The following is a 25,782-nucleotide window of genomic DNA, read 5'->3' as shown; positions in this document are numbered from 1 at the left end:
TGTGATATTGAGGATTAGTTTGGAGAGCAGCTCTGTTATGTTTTTAAACCACTGCAAGATTATTTTAGTGATGATCTAATACGGTAGCTATTGTGAAATCTGGAGTATTATGTGATTTTAGGGAATTATTATTGTTTTGGATGTGATAATGGTATTGTGGCATGTAGGGGAATGCCTTTCTATTTGGGAAATACATAGTGAAGAAACCAGACACAAAACATCATGAGGTCTTCACACACACACACTACACCCAAACATATGCATATACATGCAAATATGGGAAATTGTTCACAATAAGCCTTCTCTTCAGACTTTTTTATACCTTTAAAAAAAAAAAAAAAAGACCGGTAAGGGGATCTTAACCCTAGAGTTGGTGTTCTCAGCACCACACTCTCCCAAGTGAGCTAACCGGCCATCCCTATATAGGGATCCGAGCCCGTACCCTTGTGTTATCAGCACCACAACTCTCCCAAGTGAGCCACGGGCCGGCCTATACCTTTTTTGTATGTCAGTGATTCAAACTGAAAATTTTTTTCAGCCATTCTGGAGTCTCAAAACAAATAATTCTCTTTTCCCTCTTATGTTTTTCTAAAATGACTCATTTTCCTTGGGCAAAACTTAGCTTTTATATTGAAAGCTGTGCATTCTTTCTTTGTCTTAAATATTTTCAGTCATTCCCAGCAATTCTCATACATTCTCCACAATTATCATATGTTATTATCTAATCATCAATTCAAAATACAACTTCAGACCTTGGAAGAAAAACATGAAAAATTTGAGCATCAGAAATGAAGATCCCCCAATACTCCTATTATTGCAGAGGAATCTTTCATCTCTAGGTGATGGGAGGTGGGGTGGAATTTTTCCAGAGAAGCAAACCAGGTCAGAGAAAAAGCAGACTGGTAAATTTATGAGAAGTCAGTGAAAATATCATACTTCCATTTAAAATAGAATATCAGTGCTATGGACTGAATTGTGTCCCCCAAAAATTCATATGATGAAGTCCTAACCCCCAGTACCTCAGAATAAGATCTTATTTGGAAATAGCATTATTGCAGATGTAATTAGTTAAGACAACGTCATACTGGAGTAGGGTGAGCTCCTAATCCAATATGACTGGTGTCCTTATAAAAAAGGGGAAATTTGGACAAGGACTCCCACCCAGACACAAACATCTGGACAGATGAGAGAATGCCATGTGAAGGTGAAGGCAGAGATTGGGGTAATGCTTCTACAAACTAAAGAACACCAAAGATTTCCAGCAAACCGCCAGAAGCTAGAGGAGAAGCATGAAACAGATTCTTCCTCACATCCCTCAGAAGGAACCAACCCTACCACCACCTTCCTCTAGGCTTTCTAGCCTCTAGAACCATGAAACAATAAATTTCTGTTGTTTAAGTCACCCAGTTTGTGGTACTTTGTTACGGCAGCCCTAGGAAACTAATACAAGCAGCATTCTAAATGGGAGATGATTTTCATTTCAAGTATTTTATCATACCTTAGATTAAGTAATTGTCATCATTTTCATTCTCAAAAAGCCTTCAGGAAAAGCAATAGTTTGTTTTGATGTGGTCCTAAATTCAGCTCAAGTAAGGAAGTTAGGATCACAGCTCTTTCAGAAGTAACATTTTAGAAAGCTTAATCTCATAGGATATTTCCTTATTACTGATGATTTATTGCGTGTACACTAATCCTAGTAATGACTTATTACTATTTGTACTAAAAAATGCAAAGATATACCAAATCAAACACAGTTTAGGGCCAGCCCGTGGCTCACTCGGGATAGAGTGCGGTGCTGATAACACCAAGGCCACGGGTTCGGATCCCATATAGGGATGGCCGGTTTGCTCACTGGGTGAGCATGGTGCTGACAACACCAAGTCAAGGGTTAAGATCCTCTTACTGGTCATCTTTAAAAAAAAACAAAAAAAACAAAACAGTTTATTCTCCCGTGGAACTCATATTTGAAGATGTTATGTTCAATTAATCTATAAATGAAAAATTTTAAGAAAGTGTGCTCATTCTCTGTGGTCCAGTTTCTTCAACAAGTAAACGGTAAGAAGAATAGAGAGACAGAAACATCTTAATCAAATAAAATGTGTGCACCTCGTTTGGATCCTGATTTGAAACAATCATAGAGAAACATGTATGAGACAATCAGAATCTGAACACTGACTGGATATTTGAAGATATTAAGGCATTATTTGCTTTTAAATATAATCATATTGTGCTTTTTAAAAAAGCCTCTTTATAGCTACGTAATAAATTGTTTATAAATGGAATATCATATACACAAATAATAATACATATATGCAAATCCTAGACGTGATATCTAGGATTTGTGTATATGTATTTTTTTTTCGAAGGGAGAGGAGTGAGGGGGTACCAATGAAACAAGATTGGCTACATGTTAATAACTATAGGAGATGAGTGAATGATACACCAAGGTTCATTATAATAATAACCCTTGTACTTTTATATGTTTTAAAATTTCCATAAAATTAAATACCATTTTTTTATTTTTTATTTTTAAAGATGACTGATGAGGGGATCCTAACCCTTGACTTGGTGTTGTCAACACCAGGCTCTCCCAAGTGAGCCAACTGGCCATCCATATATAGTGATCTGAACCCGTGGCCTTAGTGTTATCAGCACCACACTCTCCCAAGTGAGCCATGGGCCGGCCCCTTAAATACCATTTGATGATGCAAAAACAAAAGTCCTAACTTCCTTAGCCCAGTGATCACACTTAGCATCACTAATAACGGGACAACCAGACATCATGTTCTCCTGATGTGATGCAATGAGAAGTGGGGAGCATCACCTATAAAATATTGTCAAAAATACTCAACTTTGATCTAATCAGGTCTTTAGATCTAACTTTACATTTATCGGTAATAGAACAAATTAAGTAATACCATGAGTAAACAATTAGACAAATACAGAATGTCAGACATTCAAAAAGGCTCTTCAGAAAATAAATCATTAATAAATACTAATACCACTACTAATAAAGGGTATGTGTGTGGGTGTACTGTATTTGTGCCAAAGTTCCCCCTCCAACCCCAATGGCAGTATGGTTAAGCCAATGAACTCTTTTTTTTTTTTTTTTTTAAAGATGACCGGTAAGGGGATCTTAACCCTTGACTTGGTGTTGTCAGCACCACGCTCAGCCAGTGAGCGAACCGGCCATCCCTATGTGGGATCCGAACCCGGGGCCTTGGTGTTATTAGCACTGCACTCTCCCGAGTGAGCCACGGGCCGGCCCCAATGAACTCTTTTCTCAGAATATTTTTATTTATTTTTTATTTTTTATTTATTTATTTTTTTAAAAAGATGACCGGTAAGGGGATCTCAACCCTTGGCTTGGTGTTGTCAGCACCACGCTCAGCCAGTGAGCAAACCGGCCATCCCTATATAGGATCCGAACCCATGGCCTTGGTGTTATCAGCACCACACTCTCCCGAGTGAGCCATGGGCCGGCCCTCTCAGAATATTTTTAAATGCATAAAATAAAAAGCATAAGATTATAAAGGAAAACAATTATATTGAAATACAGTTACCAAAATATTTGAAAATATGATCTGGTAATGTATGTGCTTCATTATTAATGCATTAAATAACAATATCTAGCATCAGGTCTAATAACTACAGTGATTTCAAAGTAATGGTGAATGTAAATGATATTTCTGAGATATCACCAAGAACTGTAATGTGATATGAAAATACCTATAATTTCTATTGGTGACAAAACCACAGGTTCTGCTAATACTATTGCAGTTTGTTACTTTCATTTATAATGAAAGGAAATGGTAAATTTCAGTTAGAGTTTGGTGAAAGTAAAGATGTAATTTTTTTCTCCATCCAAGTTTGTGGACCCCTTGAATTGTATCCATGGACTGCTAGGTTAAGAACTTGTGGGCTAGATTTAAAAAGACTTAAGAGATTTGACAACCAAATACAATACATTGTGACTTAATAGATTCTGTTTTGAAAAAAACAAGCACACAAACAAAAATATTTTGGGGAACAAGTGAGGAAATTTGGAGTGGGTATTATGTGATTTTAGGGAATTATTGTTATTGTTTTGGGTGTGATAATGGTATTGTGTCATGCAGGAGGATGCCTTTCTATTTTGAAAGTATGATGTCTTCACACACATACATACATGCATGATACACTCATACATTATATTTATAAATAATGCAAATATGAGAAAATGTTCACAATTATTTAATTGAGGTGATCTATAATGTATTATTATTTCTACTTTTCTGTACGTTTGAAATTTTCATAATAAAATCTAAGAAGTGACTTTTAAAACTTTTTATTGAGGTGTAATGTAAATATGATAAAGTTCATTACTCATAAGTGTACAGCTTGATGAATTTTTACATATGGAACACCCGTGTAAACACACCAGACCAAGCTATAGAACATTTCTAGCACCCCAAAGTACCTTAGTGCCCCTTCCCAATCAATTTCCCCTTCCACCCCAGTTAACTACTATCCTGATTTTTAACACCATTGATAAAGCATATACTCTTTTGTGTTTGGCTTCTTTTGTGCAACATGGCTTTCTGTTATATTAAAACAAGTTTTCACAGAGTGATAATTCCATGTTTGACAAGGATGTGGGAAAATAAGCCTTCTCTTAAATTACTGGTTGAAATGTGAATTGATGAAGTCTCACATAAGGCCGTTTAAAATGCCCATGTCCTTTGACCTAAAAAAATAAAAGGAATGTGCACAAACATTTTGGCTCAAAGACATAGGTTTGTAACAACAAAAAATTGTAAGCAACCTAGTTATTCTACATCTTTGGTCCTAAAAAATAAAAGCAATGTGCACAAATATTTTGGCTCAAAGACATAGGTTTCTAATAACACAAAATTGAAAGCAACCTGTCTAGGAACAGAAGCCAGGTTAGATAAATTATGGTATATTTATACTATCGTATGTCAAGAGCAATTAAAAATGAGATAGACCTATATGTAATCTGAATGATATCTTGGCCATGTCATTAAATTTTTAAAAAAAGGCAGACAATACGTACAGTCCATTTGTGGTAAAAGAAAGAAACAATAGAAAGGGGGCAGAGAAAAATGCACACCACAAATGGTGGGGAGGTATATGGGACGGGGGATAAAAAGGTTCCTCAAGTTTCCTCCTGTATTTCATATTTCTGAATTGCTGCATTATGAACAACCCAAATATTTAACCTGTGTAATTATAATATAAAGGCAAAAAAATTAATGTAAATTCAGAAATAACAAAGGACGGTGCTAGGATAAAGACACTGCAAGGACATCAAAACAACTGGAAGGGTTACTTTTGTGGGTGGAACTGGGCAGATGAAGGATGGATGTGGAAAAGAGACTTTCAATACGTTCATTTTTATAGCTTTAAAATTTTGAATTAAAAAGCATGCATGTATCTTGTATTCAAAAAATAATTTTTTTTAAGTGCATGGGGCAGTTTCGATGTGGGTAGGGTCACAAAGAGGACCTTCCCCCTTTTATCTCTGAGGAGTAGAGATAAGTTGGTATGTATCCAGCTGGATTCTTTGTGGGCTTCTGTGGTCAAAGAAAGGGTTGTATTAAAAAGAGAATTAAGGGCCGACCCCGGCTCACTCGGGAGACGGCGTTGGGAGCGCCGAGGCCGCGGGTTCGGATCCTAAATAGGGATGGCCGGTGCGCTCACTGGCTGAGCGCAGTGCGGGCGACATCACACCAAGGGTTGCGATCCCCTTACCGGTCAAAAAAAAAAAAAAAAAAAAAGAGAATTAAGAGAGAAATTGGAATCAGATAAACAGAAGGGTCTGGAATTGGTGCAAAGCACATTCGGGAGTGGGTTTGTGTAGGATCTGTAGGCAGGCTGGGGACTGTTTGTGGAAGGACTTGAATACCAGGCTAAGGACTTCGGGTTTATCTTGAAGTTAATGTTTACTGAGCACGTAATCACTGTTGGGCATGGCGCTAAGTCATTACATGTAATTCTCACAATAAACCCATGGAAAAGGTGCTATTTCTCAGCTGAGCAAACGAAGGAGTTTTTGAACAGGGCCGGGACTGAAGAAAAAGGGTGGGTGGAGGCGGGAGCCAACAAACGGCCATCATGAGCTTGCTGAACAACGACGCCTCCAGACGCGGACTCCGTTTCCATCCCCTGTGGCCAGACTGCCGCCACAAGGGTATGGAACGCTTTTTTTTAGGAAGCTTTCCTACGCAGAAACTACTCGAGGTGCTATTGAATTTAGGCTGCAGAGGCAGCCCTATTCCCTCAGGTTACTTCAACGCGCACATCTTTGTGGCTTTATTTTGCCTATGGGACTCCACAACTGGGCCTTTCCCATTCTTTCATGGCCAGTGATTCACCACCTCCTTTCTCCCCACCCCCAGCCCCGCCTTAAAAACACACAAAATGAAATCCGGGCTTTAACAATCCCCCGCGACCGTGCTGTGAGGTCTGCAGGCGCTGGCGAATCCGGCCCGGGATGTAGAGCTGGCGGTTCCTTGACGGCGCGTCTGACGCGGAGTTGGGTGGGGTAGAGGGTAGGGGGCGGTAGTCGGGGGTGGTGGGAGAAGGAGGAGGCGGCGAATCACTTATAAATGGCGCCGAAGCAGGACCCGAAGCCTAAATTCCAGGAGGGTGAGTCTACGCCCTTGGGATAAAGGCACCTAACGGCGCCGGGACGGTGGCGGGCTCAGGATGGTTGAGGTTTGGGGTCCGGGGGCGGCGCGGGCTGTGCCCTGAGAAGGCGGCGGGTAGTGCTTTGTGTGGGGAGAGCGCACTGCGGAGGATAATTCCGATGCGTCATAGGGCGAGAGCGCTTTGTGAGGTGAGAGCGTTATTACGCGGGCATTTTAGTGGGAGAGGGAGCGCTTGGCGCGTGGCAAAGCCCTCGCCTAGTGTTTGTTATTGTTCTGAGGAAGAGGGTGCGGAGACAGCATCGTATTGTAGGGAGGCGGCGGGTACGCCATGGCGGCGGCTAGAGGAAGTGATGTGGCGTGGGGGAGGGGCAAGGGTAGACGGCAGTGAGGATGTTGTCCTGGAACCAGGTAGAGAAAGAAGTAGGCATCCCAGTTGAAGGAGAACCAGGAGTCTGATTTAAAAGAAGGCATAACTCCCTGCATGAAACATTGGCAGTTCTTATAAGTAAATTTAAGGCATCCATCCAGTTTTTTCAACTCTTGCCATCTTCTTAAGCCTTCCTTTAATGTTTCTATAGTAATTAATTGTATTTTAGTTCTACATAACCTGTATATTATTTATGAACAACAAATATCTAAGTATTTACAGTCAGGGTAGCATATTTGGCATTTTGATTTTGTTATCATTTTCCTATAACAGAGACCCCCGCCGCGGAGTCGGCCAACGGCTGGCCGTCTGGGGCTGCCCGGAGCCCCGGGGTGGTCGCGTTTGGGGGAGACGCAGAGCTGCGGACGGGGGGTGGGGTGGGTGGGCTTCGCGCCCCAGGGCGGGAGAACTGCGTTGTAAAATGGCCGTTGCAAGATGGCCGCGCCTTCATGGCCGCCGGCGTCTCGGCCGCGGTGTGCGGGCGCGGCTTCAGGGCAGATGCAGCGCCCCCTTCCACGACGACCGCGCGGAAACCGGTGCCCTGCGCTTACCTCAGAATGGTGGGTGGGGACGGGAAAAAAGGATGAGTGTTTTCATCATCTTTGTGTTGCCTGAAGCAATCACTTTGCTGTCCAAACAGCGGAGTGCAAAGATTCTACGGTGAGTTCGCTCTCGCGGGGCGGTAGCTCGTAAAAAGTAACAACGATTTTAATGCAGTGTTTCGGCGTTTCCATTTCTAAGTCCCAGTGTCTTGGCGTCATCTTTTGAATGCAGTAGTTGTTTTGACTAGTTGCAGTAGTGTTTGATTAGCAATGATTTGCAAGTTAATTTTTACTAGTTGATTGACAAGGAGTTTGGGTTTACGTTAGAAAGACAGCTTTCAGTGCTCACAGTCAATGCATTTATTAACGTATACTAAGTGGAGGTCAAATAGCTAAAAAGGTAAAATGCTGTAGGCAAGAGGGAACCTTTAAAATTCCCTTTCATGGCTATCGATGTATGTGCTGGTTACCATAAATGTAATCTCCACACGTCTGCTTAACTTTTTTAGGGAATTTCAAATTTTAAATGTGCGTTAGAATTACTCTTAGACTCATAAACCCAAACCCCAAGTGTATCGTAACTTTATGGGATAATTAAGGGGTTTCTAGGGGTATTGTTGGTAATGAGTGACTCTTAATACCTGCTTTCTCTTACCTTTAGAAGCCGTGACTCTGCCTCCTTTGGATTCATTATTTTATTAGGTGTTTCCAGCAGGTATTCTTAATCTAGAGGCAGTGTATAAAATTCAGAGGGTCCGTGAACTTGAACGGGGAAAAATATTTTTTTCTATCTGACTGAAATTTAGGATTTCAGTTATAAATATAATCCCTCTTCCCCCACCCCACAAAAAAACCCACAGTCGTATTAGCAGAATATTTTCATATCCCAGTGTTACAGTTGTGGGAAATATTTCCACTATCATTTATGTTCCTCATTACTTCAAAATGATGGTGGTTATTGGATCAGCAGCTGAACTTTGTTTACTACATCAAATGAGGAGCTCCTATAATATAGAACATGATGTTTAAAATGTTTTTATACTATTTCAAACAGTTGGTTTCCTTTGTAATACTGTTTTATGTATTTATTAAAACGTTTTAGGAAGTGGTTCATAGGCTTCGCCAGTGTCAAGGCACAAAAGGTTAATCCCAGCTGTAGAACAGTCAAGATGGCTGCTGTGGATGAAGTACTTTAGTTCTAAACTAGAGAGATGGTAGAATAACAGCAAACGAAAATATTTGTGCTGTCACAGTGGTGTTACTGAAGAGTAGGTGTCAGGGTACCCCAAGGTAAGGTTTTGAAAGTTTATGTAAGAGTCTCTTACCATCACTTTCTAGGTGTGTTTTCTTGTGTTTCAAAAATGAGTCGTATAACCATCTTTTAAAAAATGTGTTAGACATTTGTAACATATCTTGTAAGGAGAAAGGAAAATTCATTTAGTGCTGACAGAATTATCTTGAAACACTAGGAGTGTTTATGTAATGGTGGAAATATGAATGACCAGAAATAGCGGGGTTTTTTCCCCCCACGATTCTTGTAAACGCAGAAGTTTTTCTCATTTAATAATGGTATAAGTTCTTACTTTTTTTTCTCTTTTTGGCGGCTGGCTGGTTCAGGGATCTGAACCCTTGACCTTGGTGTTATCAACATCGTACTCTAACCAACAGCTAATTGGCCAGCCCTATATGTTCTATAAGCATTTTTAAGCACAGTGACTGCTTTGCACTGGACTTGATCTACCACTTAATTTTGTTAAAGCATTGAGTAAAGAAAATTTTTGAGTATCTAGCCCATTGAGAGACTGGCTGATGCTGGCCTTTGGGTGATGTTCCTAGTAAGTACAATGAGAGGATGAGGAACAGGAATCTCATTAACCTTTGTAGTTTGATATGAGAAAAAGGATTAAGGGTGAAGAAAGGTATAAGAAACCATATTGATGTGGTTTGCTGTTTCCCCAATTACTAATCTTTCTGTCCACTTCCATGAAAAGTCAGCATTTGTTATCCTGGGTCATACTGCTCAGCTAGCTTTATATTTTTCAACATAATACTAGGGCCAGGTAGTTAGAATGGAGGGTAAGGGGTCTGAACCTCGGTGTAATTGTTTTTGGCGGCAGCAGCGAAGAAAAAAAAAAAAAAAGTAGGCCATTTTCAGAGTGCCTTTAAAATGTGCCTGGATGGTGAAATTAGGGAGACACAGGTCTGGTCTTTGGTGCTGCTGTTCATTGGCAGTATAGTTTACTCATTTTGGTTCTTGTCCCTGGGCTGTTGGGGAAGTCTTTAGCCTTTCAATTTCCAATCTCCACTTTAATTTAAGCTTTGAATGAGCCCAGCGGCTTCTAGCAGTGATTCTTTAGAGTGGACCACTGCATGAGAATTATATAGAGAACTTGGATTTAAAAGTAAAGTTACTGGGTCCTGCTCTGGGAGATTTTAATAATACAGGTCTCTGGTGAATCTTGCAAATACTTGGTTTTAAAAAAGACTTCAAGGGATTCTTGGTCAAATTTAGGAATCCTTTTGTGCAGGATAAAGCCCAGACTTGATAAGGTGATATATATATGGCATTCCATGATCTGTGTGACTTTCATTCCTACTTTTACTGTGCTCCAGTCACAGTGAACTAGTTAAATAGTTCTCTAATGGTGTTACCCTTTCTCATGCTTCTGTGCTTTTGTACAAGCTGTTTCCCTCTGCCTGGGTCCTTCCTTTCCTGTGACCTTCCCACCTAGCTCATCAGTGACTCTCTTCATTGCTTATGAAGACAGTTACAGTATGAAATCCAGGAAATTGTTCAAATCTGACAGTTTATGGCACAGTCAGGCATACAAAAGATACTGGGTAAATACTTGTATGTTGAGAAATGAATATGCAGATTTTGCTGTGGAATAGCTATTTCAAGTTGAAGGTATGTAAGTTATGGTCAGTTTGAAAACTATGTTTTAAATGCTGCGGTAATTTAAAAAAAAAAAAGGTGAAACCCATATTGCTCAATAGTTGCTTCAGAACTGAACTAGTAGGCTATTTTAGTTTAATTTTAGAGCTAAAAAGCTAACCCTGTTGGAGACTTTTGTTACCTCTGGGTCTCCTGAAACCAAGTGGGTTGTGAAAATAATGTGCAAGAAATCTTCCTACTATAATCAAATGTAATGTGTGGTATTGCCAGGAATTGCCTGCCTGATTTGTCTAATGAGCAGAAATGGCTTCCAAGTCTTATTCCATCCAGCCCCTGACATTTCTAGTATTGCAGGTTCTGATGTTAGGCTCAATTAACAGTGTAAGTTCCAAACGTTAGGATTTTTTGTCTTTTTTTGTTGTTGTTGTTCGTTGAAACAGCCCAGCACCCAGAATATCATTGAACACATTTGAGGAATGAACATAATGGGACACCTTAAAAAAAAAAAAAAGTCCAGCCATCTGTGGTGCACATTGAAATTTTAATGTATAAGATATTTTACTCAAAGGGTTGGAAACAGATATAGGTGGAGGGGTACGGTCCTAAACTTAGGAAAACACATGGGGAAAAGTGTTAAAAAAAAAAAAAAAATGTACTCCCAAATATACAGTTAACATCAACCAACCAGCCTTGCCAATAGGTACCTGCAGTAGATTTTATTTGTTTAGCAGGTGATACATGATTTGATGATTTTAATAGATCATTCTAATAACATTTTTTGTTTACATCTTTTGTTGTTTTTGTTGTAGGATATGGTTGAAGTTGTTGCTGCATATATAACCTTACCCATTTTTCCTAATCTTGCTAGTAATATCATAATACAAGTATGTGGCTCTCTGTGATGTTAATCTTTTTATATATGAAGAGGAATTACAGTTAATCTAGTACTTTTTTACTTTTACAGGTGAGCGAGTGCTATGCTTTCATGGGCCTCTTCTTTATGAAGCAAAGGTATGAAGCCTGTTTTCTTTTGAGAAGTTGGCCACAGCTGGTTAGGTCTGACTTTTAAATATCAAATTTCAGTGTTTTGTTGTTGATGCTTCAGTAAGAGAGTTGTGTTTTCTGTAAGTTCATATTCATGGTTCATAGATTTCCTCATCTCTTTCTGTGTTTCTTACTGCTTGCTTAGTGGGTCAAATAAATTAAAACATTGCTGCTTTCTTCTGACCTTTCTTACTGACCTGCTAATGGCCCAGTAGTTGGAAGTAGCATTTGAGGGAAATGATAGAAGATGATTGATTGTGGGAGTAACATTTTATAGTTTATAACTTGTGAGAAAACACTGCCAAAAGTTACTTTTATATGCAGATATAATATGCCGAGTAAACATTGAGTTAATTATATCAGATTAAAGGTAAAAGCTAATATTAAAAATGAGTACATTTAATTTTTGATTATTTGTTGGTTTGTCTGGCAAAGTTGAATTTCCTCTGTCAGTAAAGTGATTTTACATTTAGCTAAAGATAAACAGGATAATGGATTCCAAAGTCAAAAATATTTTTAGTATTTTGTTTTTAACTTTTTGCTTAAATATTTAAGACTTGACTATACTTTTAACAGTTGTAGTTTTTAAAAAATGAACATGTTATAAAATACAAAGCAGTATAATGTTTATTTTAAGGGCAATTTCTGCATAAATTCTTGAGTAGTTTATGTATCTGTGTAAAATAGCATTCACTGTAAGGTGTCAGTTCCAACTAAATAATAACCTTTTACACTACTTTTTGCTTGTGTTTTGAATACAAAGATGTGTTTTTAAAGTTCTTAAATGGCTGAATTTGGATTTATGGAGATGGCTGGGAACTTTTAAGTGAATGTAAATGTACATTTATCTTAATGATATAATATTTACACAGTTTAAAAGTGTTACTATTAATGTCTTTTTGATATTTATGTCACTGAATATTATTTTTGACAAACTGTACTATACTGGTTGGTTTTTCTCCTCTGGCAGCAAAACACTCCAGTGGACAATTTCTTAAATGGCTATTAAAATAAACTATTGTGTGTTTTTTGGTTTGCTTCTGATAAAGTTCAAAACCAAATAGTCATTACTTTCACACACAGTTAATGACTTTCCTCTAATAATTCATTTTGTTTGTTTGGTTTGCTTTGCTAGTTATTAAGGCTGATTCTTCTGAAACAAATCAGCTTATTACCTTTCATATGCTAATGAAGGTCTTAAATACTTTTAAACTTGGAATTTGGTTTAGAAATAAATGTAGCTGCAGGCTAGTTACTAAACTTTGAGAAAGTACAAACATAACTTTTATTAGCTGTCCTCGGATAACTTACTTAGCTCATTGTTGTAAGGTTTATGGTGACCTTTTAGAGAGTCACATTTTGTTATGTTCATTTTGGTCACCAAAAATATTTCTAAGTGAAATCTTTTCTTTTTTATTTCAGTGTGTAAAGGTTGCCATAAAGGACAAACAAGTGAAATACTTTATACATTACAGTGGTTGGAATAAAAAGTGAGTATTAAATCTTTAAAAGCAATTTTTATTTACAATTAACAAGGTATCTTGTGTCACTGACTGGCACAAGCATGTGCTGCTTAACGATTGTGCAGTTTTAATACGATGTACATATTGAAGCAAGCATGAACCATTTGTATGTTGAAATTGTAGAAATTAGGGTACTCAGCCATTTTATTTTAAATGTACTTGATTCTTGGGAGTATTTCTTATGTTCTAGTATATGTCTTAATAGTCATTTAATTAACCAACTATCCTAGTTGAATGATGAGTGGTAGATAAGCATGCTTCTGGTATTGGTACATTTTAGGATGGCCAGAATTTTTTGGCCTTCATACAAACTCAGTGATTGTGTATGTTACTTCAAGCAGTTATACTAAAAATTTTGTTGGGCTTTTCTACCTAGAAAAGGATAAAGATTACCTGATTTGACAGTAACGATAGAATTTAACCCATTTTCTGAACTTTGGAAACACAGTGTTGACAGAATGTGATTTTAGGTTGCTTACTTTTTAGCATATGGTTTAACACAGATACAGAAATTCATTAATTTTCCACAATCAAGAGTTAAGCTTTTTTTTCTTTTTTTTTTTTAAGCAGTGGTGTATTGATCTGTTCCCAGGAATGGACAGTGGGTATAGATTGAGTACATTCTAGAATATCCAGCCAGAAGAGCTCTTAGTGATGGGGCTTTTCTCCTTGGGGCCCACAAGTAACCCCGTCTAATAACTCCTAGGCCTCCTTTTTGGAGCCTGTAATTGAATGGCTTGTAATTACTACTAGGAGAGGTGTTAAATTTTACTAGTGATGTTTTCTCCTTCAAAGATAGCACTGCAGTAAGTGTAGTTCTTTAGGGGTTGCTTTCTAGTAACTTGAGCATTGTGTCACCTGACCCAGGGTCTGGTACCTGGTGCATTGGAGCAATACCATCCAATTTGATGAGTACTCTATTGATATAGAAGGAAGGTTTTTTTTTTTTTTAAATGAAGTTCACTGGCCCTGTGACTTCGGTCTTGTTTCATGCAGTTCCCTATTCAGGTGGCCAACCCAGTTAATTTTCTTTGCTAGGAAATTTTTTTCACATGTCAAATGCTTTTAGCTAAGAAAAAATATTAGACTTTTAACTTTCTCTCCCATCATAATTAGTGGAAAGGTGGAAGTAATTGAAGTTTTTCTAATAATGATAGGTAATATCAGTACCTCAAAGTGACCTGGGCTTGTATTTTAAATGTTGAGAGATTGGGAAAATAATGAAGAAAACTGTCTTTTGGTCTTTTAGAAGTAAACTATTTATGATTTTAAATATGATTTTAATATTAATGCAAAGTTGATTCCAGTGTTCAGGAAACAGGAAAGATTAGCTTGTGGCTCATAGTGTATTTCATACTTTTCCATATTAAAAGTTGAAATGTTCAAACTGCATTTAGTCTTCTTAAGACTTATTTTACGTTATTGATATTCTGCTGATATCCAGATGAAGTCGAGAGTGTTGAGTTATAAGAATCTGTTTTCTACAGGAAATAGAATATTTTATTTATGCATATTATGTGGAAAAGTTATTTTGTATTAAATTACATGTAAACTTGGATAGCTGGCTCAAAGACTGGATTTTAAGTGGCATTTGTAGCTTGTAAGAAATTGTGAAAATACCAGATGCTTGTATTTTCTGACTTTACTGCTTCAAAAAAAAAAAACCCTTTTTTTCTTTAGTGTGTTATAGCTCAGTTACACAAATAAATGGTAGGCTTGTCTGGATTTTATTTTTTGTTCTTAGGTGTCTTAACATTATATATTAGTTACTCCTTTGGAAAATTAAGAAAAATGGCACTAAATATTAGAGATTTTTATTACTATCTTTGTAGGTCTGTTGAGTAATATTAATATATCAAAGATGTCTTTGTTGCTGGTTGACTTGGTATGTAGATAAATATATGTAATTTTGAAGAAATTAATCTTATCATTAAAAGTATCCAGAGAATCCTTTAAATCTGTTTTGAAAAGGGGAGTTCTTTAAATGTCTAGCAAGTGTGTTGTGTTTTTTATTTAATGCTGTGTATAAGTAGTGCCTGTGGATCATTGTGACTGTTGGAATTAGTCACAAACTATCTTTAGAAAATTTTGAAATTTTTTATGCTTGACTTCAAAATTTCTGAGTGTTTTGGCTTTTAGTTATTACCCTAGTAAATGATGTTCCTTTGACTCAGCAAGGATTTTCTGTTCTTTACATATAAAGGAAACTCTAGCAGTGACTTGGTTTTTAGATCAGGGTGCTTATTTAGATACACTTTATATCAGAGATAGAAGGGATTTGTAAGGTTCTAAAGTGGAACCTCGTAGTAATTAAAAATTGGCTAGCTCCCTTTGATTTTGAGGGAATTGGAATAGATATTCAGGAATATTTTTAAAATTGTCTTTTTGAAAATGGTTTGTCGGATACATTATTTTTTAAACATTATACAACAAAATCCCAACCTCCAAGTTGGAATTTCTTAAACTTCTGTTTTATATACTTTTTTCCAAAAGTACAGGTGATAGTAAGGTATTTCTAAGTTTTCAAAACATTACTGGAATTTGTTGACACAGACATTTAAACATTCCATCTGTAAATGAATCTTAATAAAGCTTAAGCTAAATTATGCATCTAGTTACTGAGATTACTTTGTACTATGCTGTCTGTATCAGAAGTGCTGTGAGGCCCAGGCGCTCTGAAAAAACTTTGAAGACACGTGAGGATATTGTAGCCCTTTTTCCTGTTCCTGAAGGAGCTCCCTCAGTACACCACCCCCTCCTGACCTCTAGGTAAATGCATGTTTTAAAGTTTTCTCTAGGAAATCATGATGAGGATTGCTTTTTATTTATTTTTCCTTTTGGCTATATTAAGAGGTCAGAGGTGGGAAGTGATTAAACAAAAGACATTGCCTTGAGAACACACCTAATTGTGTCACTAAAGGAGCTCCATCAGCAGGAGAAAAGACTCACTTTGCTCAAAGAGTCTAGCATTTCCTAAGAAATATCTTGTTTTTGTTTTCCCCTTTGGGAAAAAACACACTACTAGAAATTTTGTTTTAAAGGAGCTTTTTGAAGTGCCAGAATGCCTAAACATCTTAAAAGAGTAGTTTTCCTTTTAATGTTTAGAAAGCCAGCTTTCTGGTCAGCCTTGGAAGTTAGTGTATTCATTTGAAAGTTATTGAAGGTGGAGAATGTTGTAGTCTGATAAACCATTGTAATACTTTAAAATACAAACTTAGCTGAGTAGATCTAGGCGGTGTTTGAGTATTGTGGACTTCCTAGTGTGTTTCTGTGACAAACCTTGAGTGTTCGTTTCTATGTCAGGGAGTCTCAAGCGCTTTACATGTGTTTAATTCTCATAACAATTCTGTGAGATAGGTGTTATTGTTATCCTCACTTTACAGGTGATGAAAACTAAGGCACAGAGAGCTCTGTAACTTATTGCTATTATACGTAGCTCACTAGTCAATTGGTTTTAGTTTTTTAAAAGGTCAGTTTATTGTGGACACCTGTGCTTCCTTTTTGGCAATTAAAAATCTTTAAGGTAATATTTTCATTCTGTAAGGCTAATTACATGGGGACTTAAACGTTAATTGCCATACTCTTAGGCCATTTCTAAAAATGATTTCAGTGATCTGCTTTTCGGACTCTTGCAGTTTAGATTTAAAATGCTGTTTCTGAGAATACGAAGTTTTCCTTCTTTATAGAATAGACTTTTTTTATTGTCCTTTTTGAGACCGGCCACCCTGCGCTCAGCCAGTGAGCGCACCGGCCATCCCTATATAGGATCCGAACCCGCGGCGGGGAGCGCTGCTCTCTCCCGAGTGCGCCACGGGTTCGGCCCTTATAGAGTAGGCTTTTATTAGATTTTCGTTTTAGTTGGGAATGGATTTGTAGTGCCAGGTCATCAGATTACTCAGAGAAATCCAGTCTTATCTCTCAGATCTCTAAAAATTAATTGAAGAACAAAGTCTTGATAGTAATGAAAATATTTTTGAATGATATTTTAACTTTTCTCTTTTTCAGTTGGGATGAATGGGTTCCAGAAAGCAGAGTACTCAAATACGTGGATACCAATCTGCAGAAACAGCGAGAACTTCAAAAAGCCAATCAGTAAGTTTGTTTTGTGAAATGAATATTGAGAAATACCTGTAAATAGATCTTTTTGGATATGGAATGAGCAGTGGAAATCATGTTGGCTGCCTACCTATAAAATGATTCTGAGGACCCTACCCATCAGCTGCTGTGTTACAATTTTGACTTCAGTGATCAGATAAGTTTTTTTCTAGGTAAAGGAAGTAGAATAGCTGTCATTGCTTGAGTCTGTCCTTAGAACCAGGTAGAAAACAGAGCAGAATGTTGTTGGAAACACTGAGATTAGTGAATTCCAAAACAAATGGAATTTTCAATTATATGAGACACAATCTATTATAGTTACTTTTTACTATTTTGATTTTAATTTTTGTAGATGTAGAAGAGCCGAGCTTAAGCCTTTTACATTTTCTTTTTGAATTATTTGTTTGATTTTTGTAAATAGATTGTCTCTTTGTCTGACCTGTTAAAAACTTGGTCCAAGAGTGTGTATAGGCTTGGAATCTTGATCTAAATATAAATTCTTGATGGAATCCAACTGGCACAATTTATTTTTCCACGTAATTACAAATTTTATGATGACTTTCCTGAAATTATTTTTGAAGGGAGCAGTATGCAGAGGGGAAGATGAGAGGGGCTGCCCCTGGGAAGAAGACATCTGGTCTGCAACAGAAAAATGTTGAAGTGTAAGAATCTCTATCTTTGTTTTTAATTTTTGCATACTGTTTTGTAAGTGAAATTCAAATTTAGTACTCATTGTTTTGTTAGACTCATTGAAAATGGAAACTTTGGGACATTATTGAAACTTAAGAAAATGCTGGTGAGAATCCCATTCTTCAGGTATCAGATTGTTAAAGTCATTGAAAATATACATATTCCTTAATTTGAGAGATCATTTTATTCATTCGCACTTGAATATTTTCATTTAGAAGAACAAGCCGTTTTGCTGAGTGGTCACGTGCTTCTTGTCAAAGGAATGAAAGTGACATGCTGTAAAATAGGCTTTATCTAAGAGAAGTTTATATGCTTTTCTTTGAAACCAGTGACATATTTACATTCTGTGGCTCTTGGGCTTACTGGTCTGCCTTTACTCTTAAAAATAAGGTGTTAGTGACGAAAGTAATTAAGCATTTTGAGATATTGGAATCTTTTACTTTTTTTGGTGAGAAGATTGATTTGGCAAGGATTAGGTGTGTTACTATTTGAGGGTGGCTCGTAGCTTTTGTTTAAATAGTAACATATTTCCATGATCTTGTTCTTTGGAGAACTGCTGTGTAGTAGTATTCATTAGGATTTGATAAGATTTAAAGGCATTATCTTTCTCTTTACTGATAAATTCTGTCATATCTTCTATAAAGAGTAATATTTTGGTTTATAACTAGTTCTTCATCACCTTTGTGCTAAAAGTTGGTATAAAAATCTAAGTGGTAGTATGGCTAGAAGTTTTGTGTATTATAAAGTGTTAAGCAGTTTTAAGTACAAAAATAACGGCTGAGTAAGTATATGAAGTAAAGTTTTAAAATTCAAATCAGCTGTCCTTGTACAATGGGAGTCTCTTCAAATTGGCTCCTAAGTCTTTTGAGAGATCCTGTGTCTCGGGTCTTCCTTCCCAAGAGGGTAGGACAGGATATTCCAGGCTCATCTAGTACATTTTCTGCCTCAGACATAGAATCTGATATTTCTCTAAGAGCCCTTCTTTTAGTGGGAAAGGTGGCATTTAAGTACTATAATTCTTTGGTAGACTAGGTGTTCTATTTTAAAATAAAAATATTGAGCAATTAATCTTGGTGGTTTTAAAATTTTTTTCTCATTTTGATTTGAGCTTTTGATGTGATTTGAATGTTCAGTTTTACCCTATTTTATCCTTAGTGTTTGGTAGTTATTCTGTAGCTTACTCTGACTATGTATAAATATAAATTCTTCTGGTTAGAGGGTATCATGAGAACCAGGTTAACCTTCAGTTTGTTGAAATCTTATGTTGGGTGTTTATTATTTCTAAACTAGTAGTGAATGTGTGTGAATTTTGTTGACACTTTGGCCTTAAGGGCTGTGCTTTGGTTTTTCAGTGTTTAGTGAATGATTTTCCCTAAAGAACTTAGGACTGCTGTCATTCTTTGAAGTAAATTGAATCTTAACTTATATTTGACTGTATTATAATAACAGGGCTTAGAAATAGGAATACAAACAAAAGCAGTTTATTGTATGAAACTTGCTGTACAGTTTGAGAAACTAGCTTGCATACTTAATTAATAGTACAAGCAAGAAGGTTGAAGCAATATTTACTATAGGGATTCATCGAAGTATAGTTTATAGACCCCTTACTTTAGATTTGAGATCAGTTGTCAATATTTTTATTTTAATTTTATGGTATAGATCTGAGTGGATAAGGGATTCTTGGTTTCTCTTGGGTTTCTCTTGGTCCCCATGTATTATTGACATGTACAAGTAAAGTTCATCTGATCCAGAAATATTGTCAGTAATAAATACTTGTATTATAGAAGTTAACCTTATAGAGGCAGGGAAAGAACCCATACTTCAGATTGGCCAGATTTTTGTGTTTATGACCAAACAAATTAGAGTTGTAAAATGAACCCCAAGATCTAAATGAATATAGTTAATTAACATTTATAAATATTTGAAGCTGTAGAAAAGTAAAACTCAGAAGTAATCCATAATTAGGGGCTTTGTAAACTGTTTTCCTTGTTTTCTTTGTAAACTATTTTTCCTAGAAATAATTATATAAAAAAGCAAAGTTAGTAATTTACTATTTGGCAGTATATAAAGAGATATAAGTTAAAGTTGCAACTAGAGGTGGTAATCAAGATGGAAATACATCAGCTTTGTCCTGGATATGGGAGAATAGAGTGTGTAGTGTTGAAAAGGAGGGAAAATAGTTTAGAGAAGAAATTAAAGTGAAACAAAGTTTAGACCAGTGAGAGTGGAGTAACAGATTGGTATTTTAGAAATACACAAATCTAAAATTAAAATTAATGTTTTAGGAATCAAAACTAAAGTAACTGGGAAAAATATTTTAACCTTCAAAACTTTTTTTTTTTTGGTGGAACTAATAATGAAATATTCTTAAGCTCTGTCCTTTTAACATGCTCATAATATAACCCTGACAGAAGGAAGTCTACTAAAGTTAGTTTATTTTTCTATTGTGTGGAGGGAGATGTGAATTTAATCAACTGTCAGTAAAAGTCTTTGTGTCCAAATAGGAGACTGTATTTACTTACCTGATTTTATCTAAAGCATTTTCTCCGTGAACTTAACCCTGGGAAAAGAGAATTGACATAAAGGAGGCAGTTTTACTAGAAATAATTATTTTTCTTTTTTTTCCCCTTTCAGGAAAACAAAAAAGAACAAGCAGAAAAGTAAGAATATTAATTAAAATAAAATTAATTTATTTTACCTTTATAACAAGTACATTTTGAATTCAGTTTTATTTTAAAAGCTGTGACATTTTGGAGTAAGCTTATCATGTTCATTGATGGTCTCAAATATGAGCCAGCACTGTTATTAAATAGATAGGTAGGTACATAGTGGTAGGGACCTAACTTTGATAATCTTTTTACAAGCATGGAGGAACTTGTAAACGTTTAGTTATTTTCATCTGCTTTAGTCTTAAAAAATGTTATCTTCTCAGGAGGAGTCATTAATAAATGGAAAATGGTAATACTAAATGTTACCTATATGAAATGTTTGTTAGAGCAGTTCATAAAAGTTTTATTTTTGATAGGACTATGATTCTTTAACTTAGATTCAAGTAACACAGCTATGTAATGGAGAAAGGCAGTGAAAAGAGGTGTGTCAAGAGACTGTTTTCCTTAAGGAGTTTATTTAAGTAACTAAAAAATCCCCTCCCCGGCACAAATTTTTATAGCACCTGGAAATGGAGATGGTGGCAGTACCAGTGAGACACCTCAGCCTCCTCGGAAGAAAAGGGCCCGGGTAGATCCTACTGTTGAAAATGTGAGTTTTTGTTAAAGTTTTTGAATAGCTTGTTAGAAGTTTTAGTCTCAGTCATGTTATAACACAACACAGCATAGTCAGCTCTCTGTATCCATGGGTTTTGTACTCTTGGGTTCAACCAACCATGGATTGAAAATATTTGAAAAAAAAAAAATTGCATCTGTACTGAACATGTGCAGACTTTCTTCTTGTCTTTTCTTAAACAATACAGCATAACTATTTACATAGCATTTATGTTGTATTAGGTATTATTAGTAATCTAGAGATGATTTAGAGAATATGGGAGGATGTGTATAGCTTATATGCAAATACTAGATCAGAGACTTTAGGCATCTGTGGATTTTGGTATCTGAGGGTGGTCCTGGAACCAATCCCCTGTGGATACAGAGGGATGACTGTAATTATAGAACTTTGATTCTCAAAAGTATTGCTAACATGGTAAACTACTGAAATTAAAAATTTTCTTGTTTTGTAGGTAAAGGATATATTTGTGTACATCTTTATTTAACCTGTAGTTCTAGATTATTTCCCCCCAAGTTGTCATCAGATGTAGTTCTTTTTTGGGGGCGGGGGGGTGTAAGCTCTGTGTTCACATACAAGACTAAATATTTCCTTGGTGTTAGACTGGATAGGCTTATTAGGTCATATTAAATGGTTTATTAAATTTCAAGATGGTTTAATAAACCCATAAAAAATACCATGAAAGCATTAGTTCCATATGTGTGGGTATAATAGTTTAGAATTCTTATAACTGATAAGGTGTCTTATTTCTAATTTATTGTTACAGTTTCCAAAGTTATGAACTTGAAAATAGGGTTTTCATCTTTAACTGACATAATTTACATTTCTGAAGCTGAAGTTACAAAGCAATGGTGTCAATTGACACTCAAACAACTCAGGGGTTAGGGGCATTCATTCCCTGCCCTACCCACACCATGTAGTTGAAAATTTGAGCCTACTATTGACTGGAAGCCCTACTGATAACATGAAGTTGATTAACACATATTTTTTGTTATTTATTATATACAGTATTCTTACAATAAAGCTAGAGAAAAGAAAATGTTAAGAAAATCATGAGGAAGAGAAAATGCATTTGTAGTACTGTACATATGTTTATTGAAAAAATCTGCATATAAGTGGACTCATGCAGTTCATACCCATGTTAAAGGGTCATGAGTACTTATAAGCAGTGGTACATTCTGAAAAATAGGCACTTCTGGGCAGTTTTTGAAGACTTCATAGAAATCAGTATGTTTAATTTTTATGAATTAAAGATGTGTCTTTAAAATAGTCATGTTTGGGATAGTCATTTGGATATCAGCAATAAATATGAAAATACTAAATTAAAATGTATGAAGTCAGGGTATTCCATTTCCAGAAGAGGAGGAAATTTACTAAAGAATTTTTGCTTTCACTTGAAAACGTGCTATATAGACTACAGTAGTTTAAGGTCAGATTCTTTTCTCCCAGTTGCTAGCTTTATGGTTTTTTTCATTTATGATTTTTAAAATGATAATTCTGGCTGTAGGCTTGATTACTTGAAGGAATTAATTCATACCTAGTGCCTCTGAAGATTAAAAAAAAAAAAAAAAACCCGTGTTTTAGAGTTGCTATTCAGCAAGAAAAGATAGGTTTTTTTATATCCTTCCTTTTTCTGTTTAGGAGGAAACATTCATGAACAGAGTCGAAGTTAAAGTAAAGATTCCTGAAGAGCTAAAACCATGGCTTGTTGATGACTGGGACTTAATTACCAGGCAAAAACAGGTAACTTGAAAGCCACATAAATTGTAAGCTATGTGATATGGCTAGCGGCCCCCCCCCCCCCCCCTTTTTTTTTTTTTTAAAGGAAAGTATTGTATATATAGATGTGAATTTTTAGGGTATAACTTATCAATAATATTTTAATTCAGAGACTGGACTGAACAGTTACCATCAGAAAAAAATAGAGTACATATGTAAATTTCATGAATTTAGAATGATAAAAAGGGGAGATTGCTTAGGGCAAGAACTCATTTTGAAAATTGATAAAGGCAAACAAACGTGTTTACTGTCTTACTATCATTGAAAATGGAGCATCCACACGTATGTCGCTGCTAATGGTATGCAATAGAAAGCACAGAACACCAACTGCAAGAGATTCAAGGCCTCTAAAAGAACCTGAATCTGACTAAGCTCCTAGGTCTCATCACAGGAAATAGGGATGCTTAATAGAGGAATATGTTGAACATCACAAGCGTTTGAAATCATCAAAATCCAGAATGAGGAATTCTGTAGGACAAATGAAGCAATTTCTTAAATGGCAGGGGTAGTGGGGGAAGAGTAGGGACTATCTGAGGGTTATGAGATTTAAGATGCATATCAGTCATATATGATATGTGGACATACTTTGAATCCTGATTCAAATCATTTGGTGGATTATGCAATCACAGCTAAACTGCCTGGATTCAAGCCATGGCTCTACCACTTACTGTGAACTTGGACTAATCTCTCAGCTTTTTTGTGCTTTAGATGTGTGAGGATGAAAAGAGATAATAATGTTAATTCTTTGTCTGGGTCTGGCATATAATATGCATATGGTAAATGATGGCTTAATATCATGAGTTCAACAGATTGCCAGTCTTCATTGCTGTGCTATCTGATATGGAAGCCACCAGTCACATTTGGCTGTTTAATTGAAATAAAATATAGTTAAATTTTATTATCTTATGTTTTCAGTGCTGAAATAGTGCCTGATCCTACTTGTAATACTATTAGGTGATCTTTTATTGCATTAAAGATTCTCCAGTGTAATTTTACTTTAAAAAAGAGAAAACTTGTATTCAATGTGTTTTTGTTTTCATAGCTCTTTTATCTTCCTGCCAAGAAGAATGTGGACTCCATTCTAGAGGATTATGCAAACTACAAGAAATCTCGAGGAAACACAGATAATAAGTAATAATATATGCCTTCCGAGTGTACCCAAAGATATTTTTAAGTATTCTTATTTCCAAATAAATCATGTGAAATTTGTACTTATTCTAATTAATACCATCAGAAACTAGCAAAATAGAGTTTTATTGGTTTGATGCAGGGGTTGGCTGGCATGCTTTTCCTTAAAGGCCCAGATAGTATGTACTTTAGGCAAAATTGAAGCTGCTATGATAGGTACTTACATAACCATTTAAAATGTAAAAACCATCTTGTGGGCTGTGATTTGCTAAATTCTGGTTAAGAGTATATATATATATATATATATTTTTTTTTTTTTTTTAAGATGACCGGTAAGGGGATCTTAACCCTTGACTTGGTGTTGTCAGCACCACGCTTACCCAGTGAGCAAACCGGCCATCCCTATATGGGATCCGAACCCGTGGCCTTGGTGTTATCAGCACCGCACTCTCCCGAGTGAGCCACAGGCCGGCCCCTGGTTAAGTATATTTTGAAATTGATTTCACATATCCTCGTTAAATCTCTTTTCTAAAAAAACTCAGCAGTGGTTCGTTGTCATTAGTTCTACCTTTAATTCCTTACCCTCTTGTTGGGTGACTTACTCCCATTCTCAGTTCCTTTTAGTGACCAGTTTTGAAAGTAAGTATTTTTGTTTGTTTATTAGGGAGTATGCTGTTAATGAAGTGTCAGCACCACGCCCACCCAGTGAGCAACCGGCCATCCCTATATGGGATCCGAACCCGTGGCCTTGGTGTTATCAGCACCGCACTCTCCCGAGTGAGCCACAGGCCGGCCCCTGGTTAAGTATATTTTGAAATTGATTTCACATATCCTCGTTAAATCTCTTTTCTAAAAAAACTCAGCAGTGGTTCGTTGTCATTAGTTCTACCTTTAATTCCTTACCCTCTTGTTGGGTGACTTACTCCCATTCTCAGTTCCTTTTAGTGACCAGTTTTGAAAGTAAGTATTTTTGTTTGTTTATTAGGGAGTATGCTGTTAATGAAGTTGTGGCAGGGATAAAAGAATACTTCAATGTAATGTTGGGCACTCAGCTACTCTACAAATTTGAGAGACCACAGTATGCTGAAATCCTCGCAGATCACCCTGATGCACCCATGTCCCAGGTGTATGGAGCACCACATCTACTGAGATTATTTGGTAATATGCCATTTAGAAATCATGATTTTACTTTTTTTCTTTGGGCCTTTAGTAGTTGAGTTTTAATGAACAAGAGATAAAATAATTTTCTAAAATATGCTCCATTCCAATTTGAACTTTGATCTACAGTTTCTTAGCAAAATCTGCTTAAAAGTCAAGAGTTTTTAAAATCATGGATTTTAAAGGAATTGGTGATAGTTACATTTCATAATTAAAATAACGTGGTTATAGTGCTGCCTTGGATATAAATTTGGCAAAATTTTTTTGTTTAAATAGTACGAATTGGAGCGATGTTGGCCTATACACCCCTGGATGAGAAGAGTCTTGCTTTATTACTGAATTATCTTCATGATTTCCTAAAGTAAGTCTAAATATGCTAGAAATTACAAACATGAATTAGTATAGTATATTGAAAATTTCTGTGTGATAGAGATTGACACTGTAGACACAAAAACATAGTAAAGTTAATAAAATAATTTGGTATTAGTGCGGGTATAGATACATTGTTAATGGAACAGCATAAATAAGTGCGAATGTGTGGGAATCTTTTTTTTTTTTTTTTTTTTTT

General features: G+C 36.2%; 1 protein-coding gene across 2 annotated transcripts in view; it reads left to right on the top strand.

Moving 5' to 3' along the window:
* The first annotated feature begins 6,456 nt into the window (after nucleotides 1-6,456).
* MORF4L1 (mortality factor 4 like 1) overlaps nucleotides 6,457-25,782 on the top strand; it is a 20,637-nt gene continuing 1,311 nt past the window's right edge. The window contains exons 1-12 of one of the 2 annotated variants that reach the window (XM_008591260.1): nucleotides 6,484-6,651; nucleotides 11,483-11,529; nucleotides 12,985-13,052; nucleotides 15,738-15,854; nucleotides 17,091-17,177; nucleotides 17,762-17,842; nucleotides 20,505-20,530; nucleotides 21,040-21,128; nucleotides 22,791-22,892; nucleotides 23,971-24,059; nucleotides 25,042-25,214; nucleotides 25,491-25,575. In XM_008591260.1, coding sequence (XP_008589482.1) covers nucleotides 6,612-6,651; nucleotides 11,483-11,529; nucleotides 12,985-13,052; nucleotides 15,738-15,854; nucleotides 17,091-17,177; nucleotides 17,762-17,842; nucleotides 20,505-20,530; nucleotides 21,040-21,128; nucleotides 22,791-22,892; nucleotides 23,971-24,059; nucleotides 25,042-25,214; nucleotides 25,491-25,575 — 1,004 coding nt within the window. In that variant the 5' untranslated portion in view covers nucleotides 6,484-6,611. Of the gene's footprint in view, nucleotides 6,652-11,482; nucleotides 11,530-12,984; nucleotides 13,053-15,737; nucleotides 15,855-17,090; nucleotides 17,178-17,761; nucleotides 17,843-20,504; nucleotides 20,531-21,039; nucleotides 21,129-22,790; nucleotides 22,893-23,970; nucleotides 24,060-25,041; nucleotides 25,215-25,490; nucleotides 25,576-25,782 lie in introns of both variants that reach the window. The other variant, XM_008591261.1, reaches the window with a different exon arrangement.

The sequence above is a fragment of the Galeopterus variegatus genome, unplaced genomic scaffold, assembly GCF_000696425.1.
Source record: "Galeopterus variegatus unplaced genomic scaffold, G_variegatus-3.0.2 Scaffold6792, whole genome shotgun sequence".
NCBI lineage: Eukaryota > Metazoa > Chordata > Mammalia > Dermoptera > Cynocephalidae > Galeopterus > Galeopterus variegatus.
Note: the sequence above shows the minus strand (reverse complement) of the source record. Positions and strands in the feature narration are given on the sequence as shown.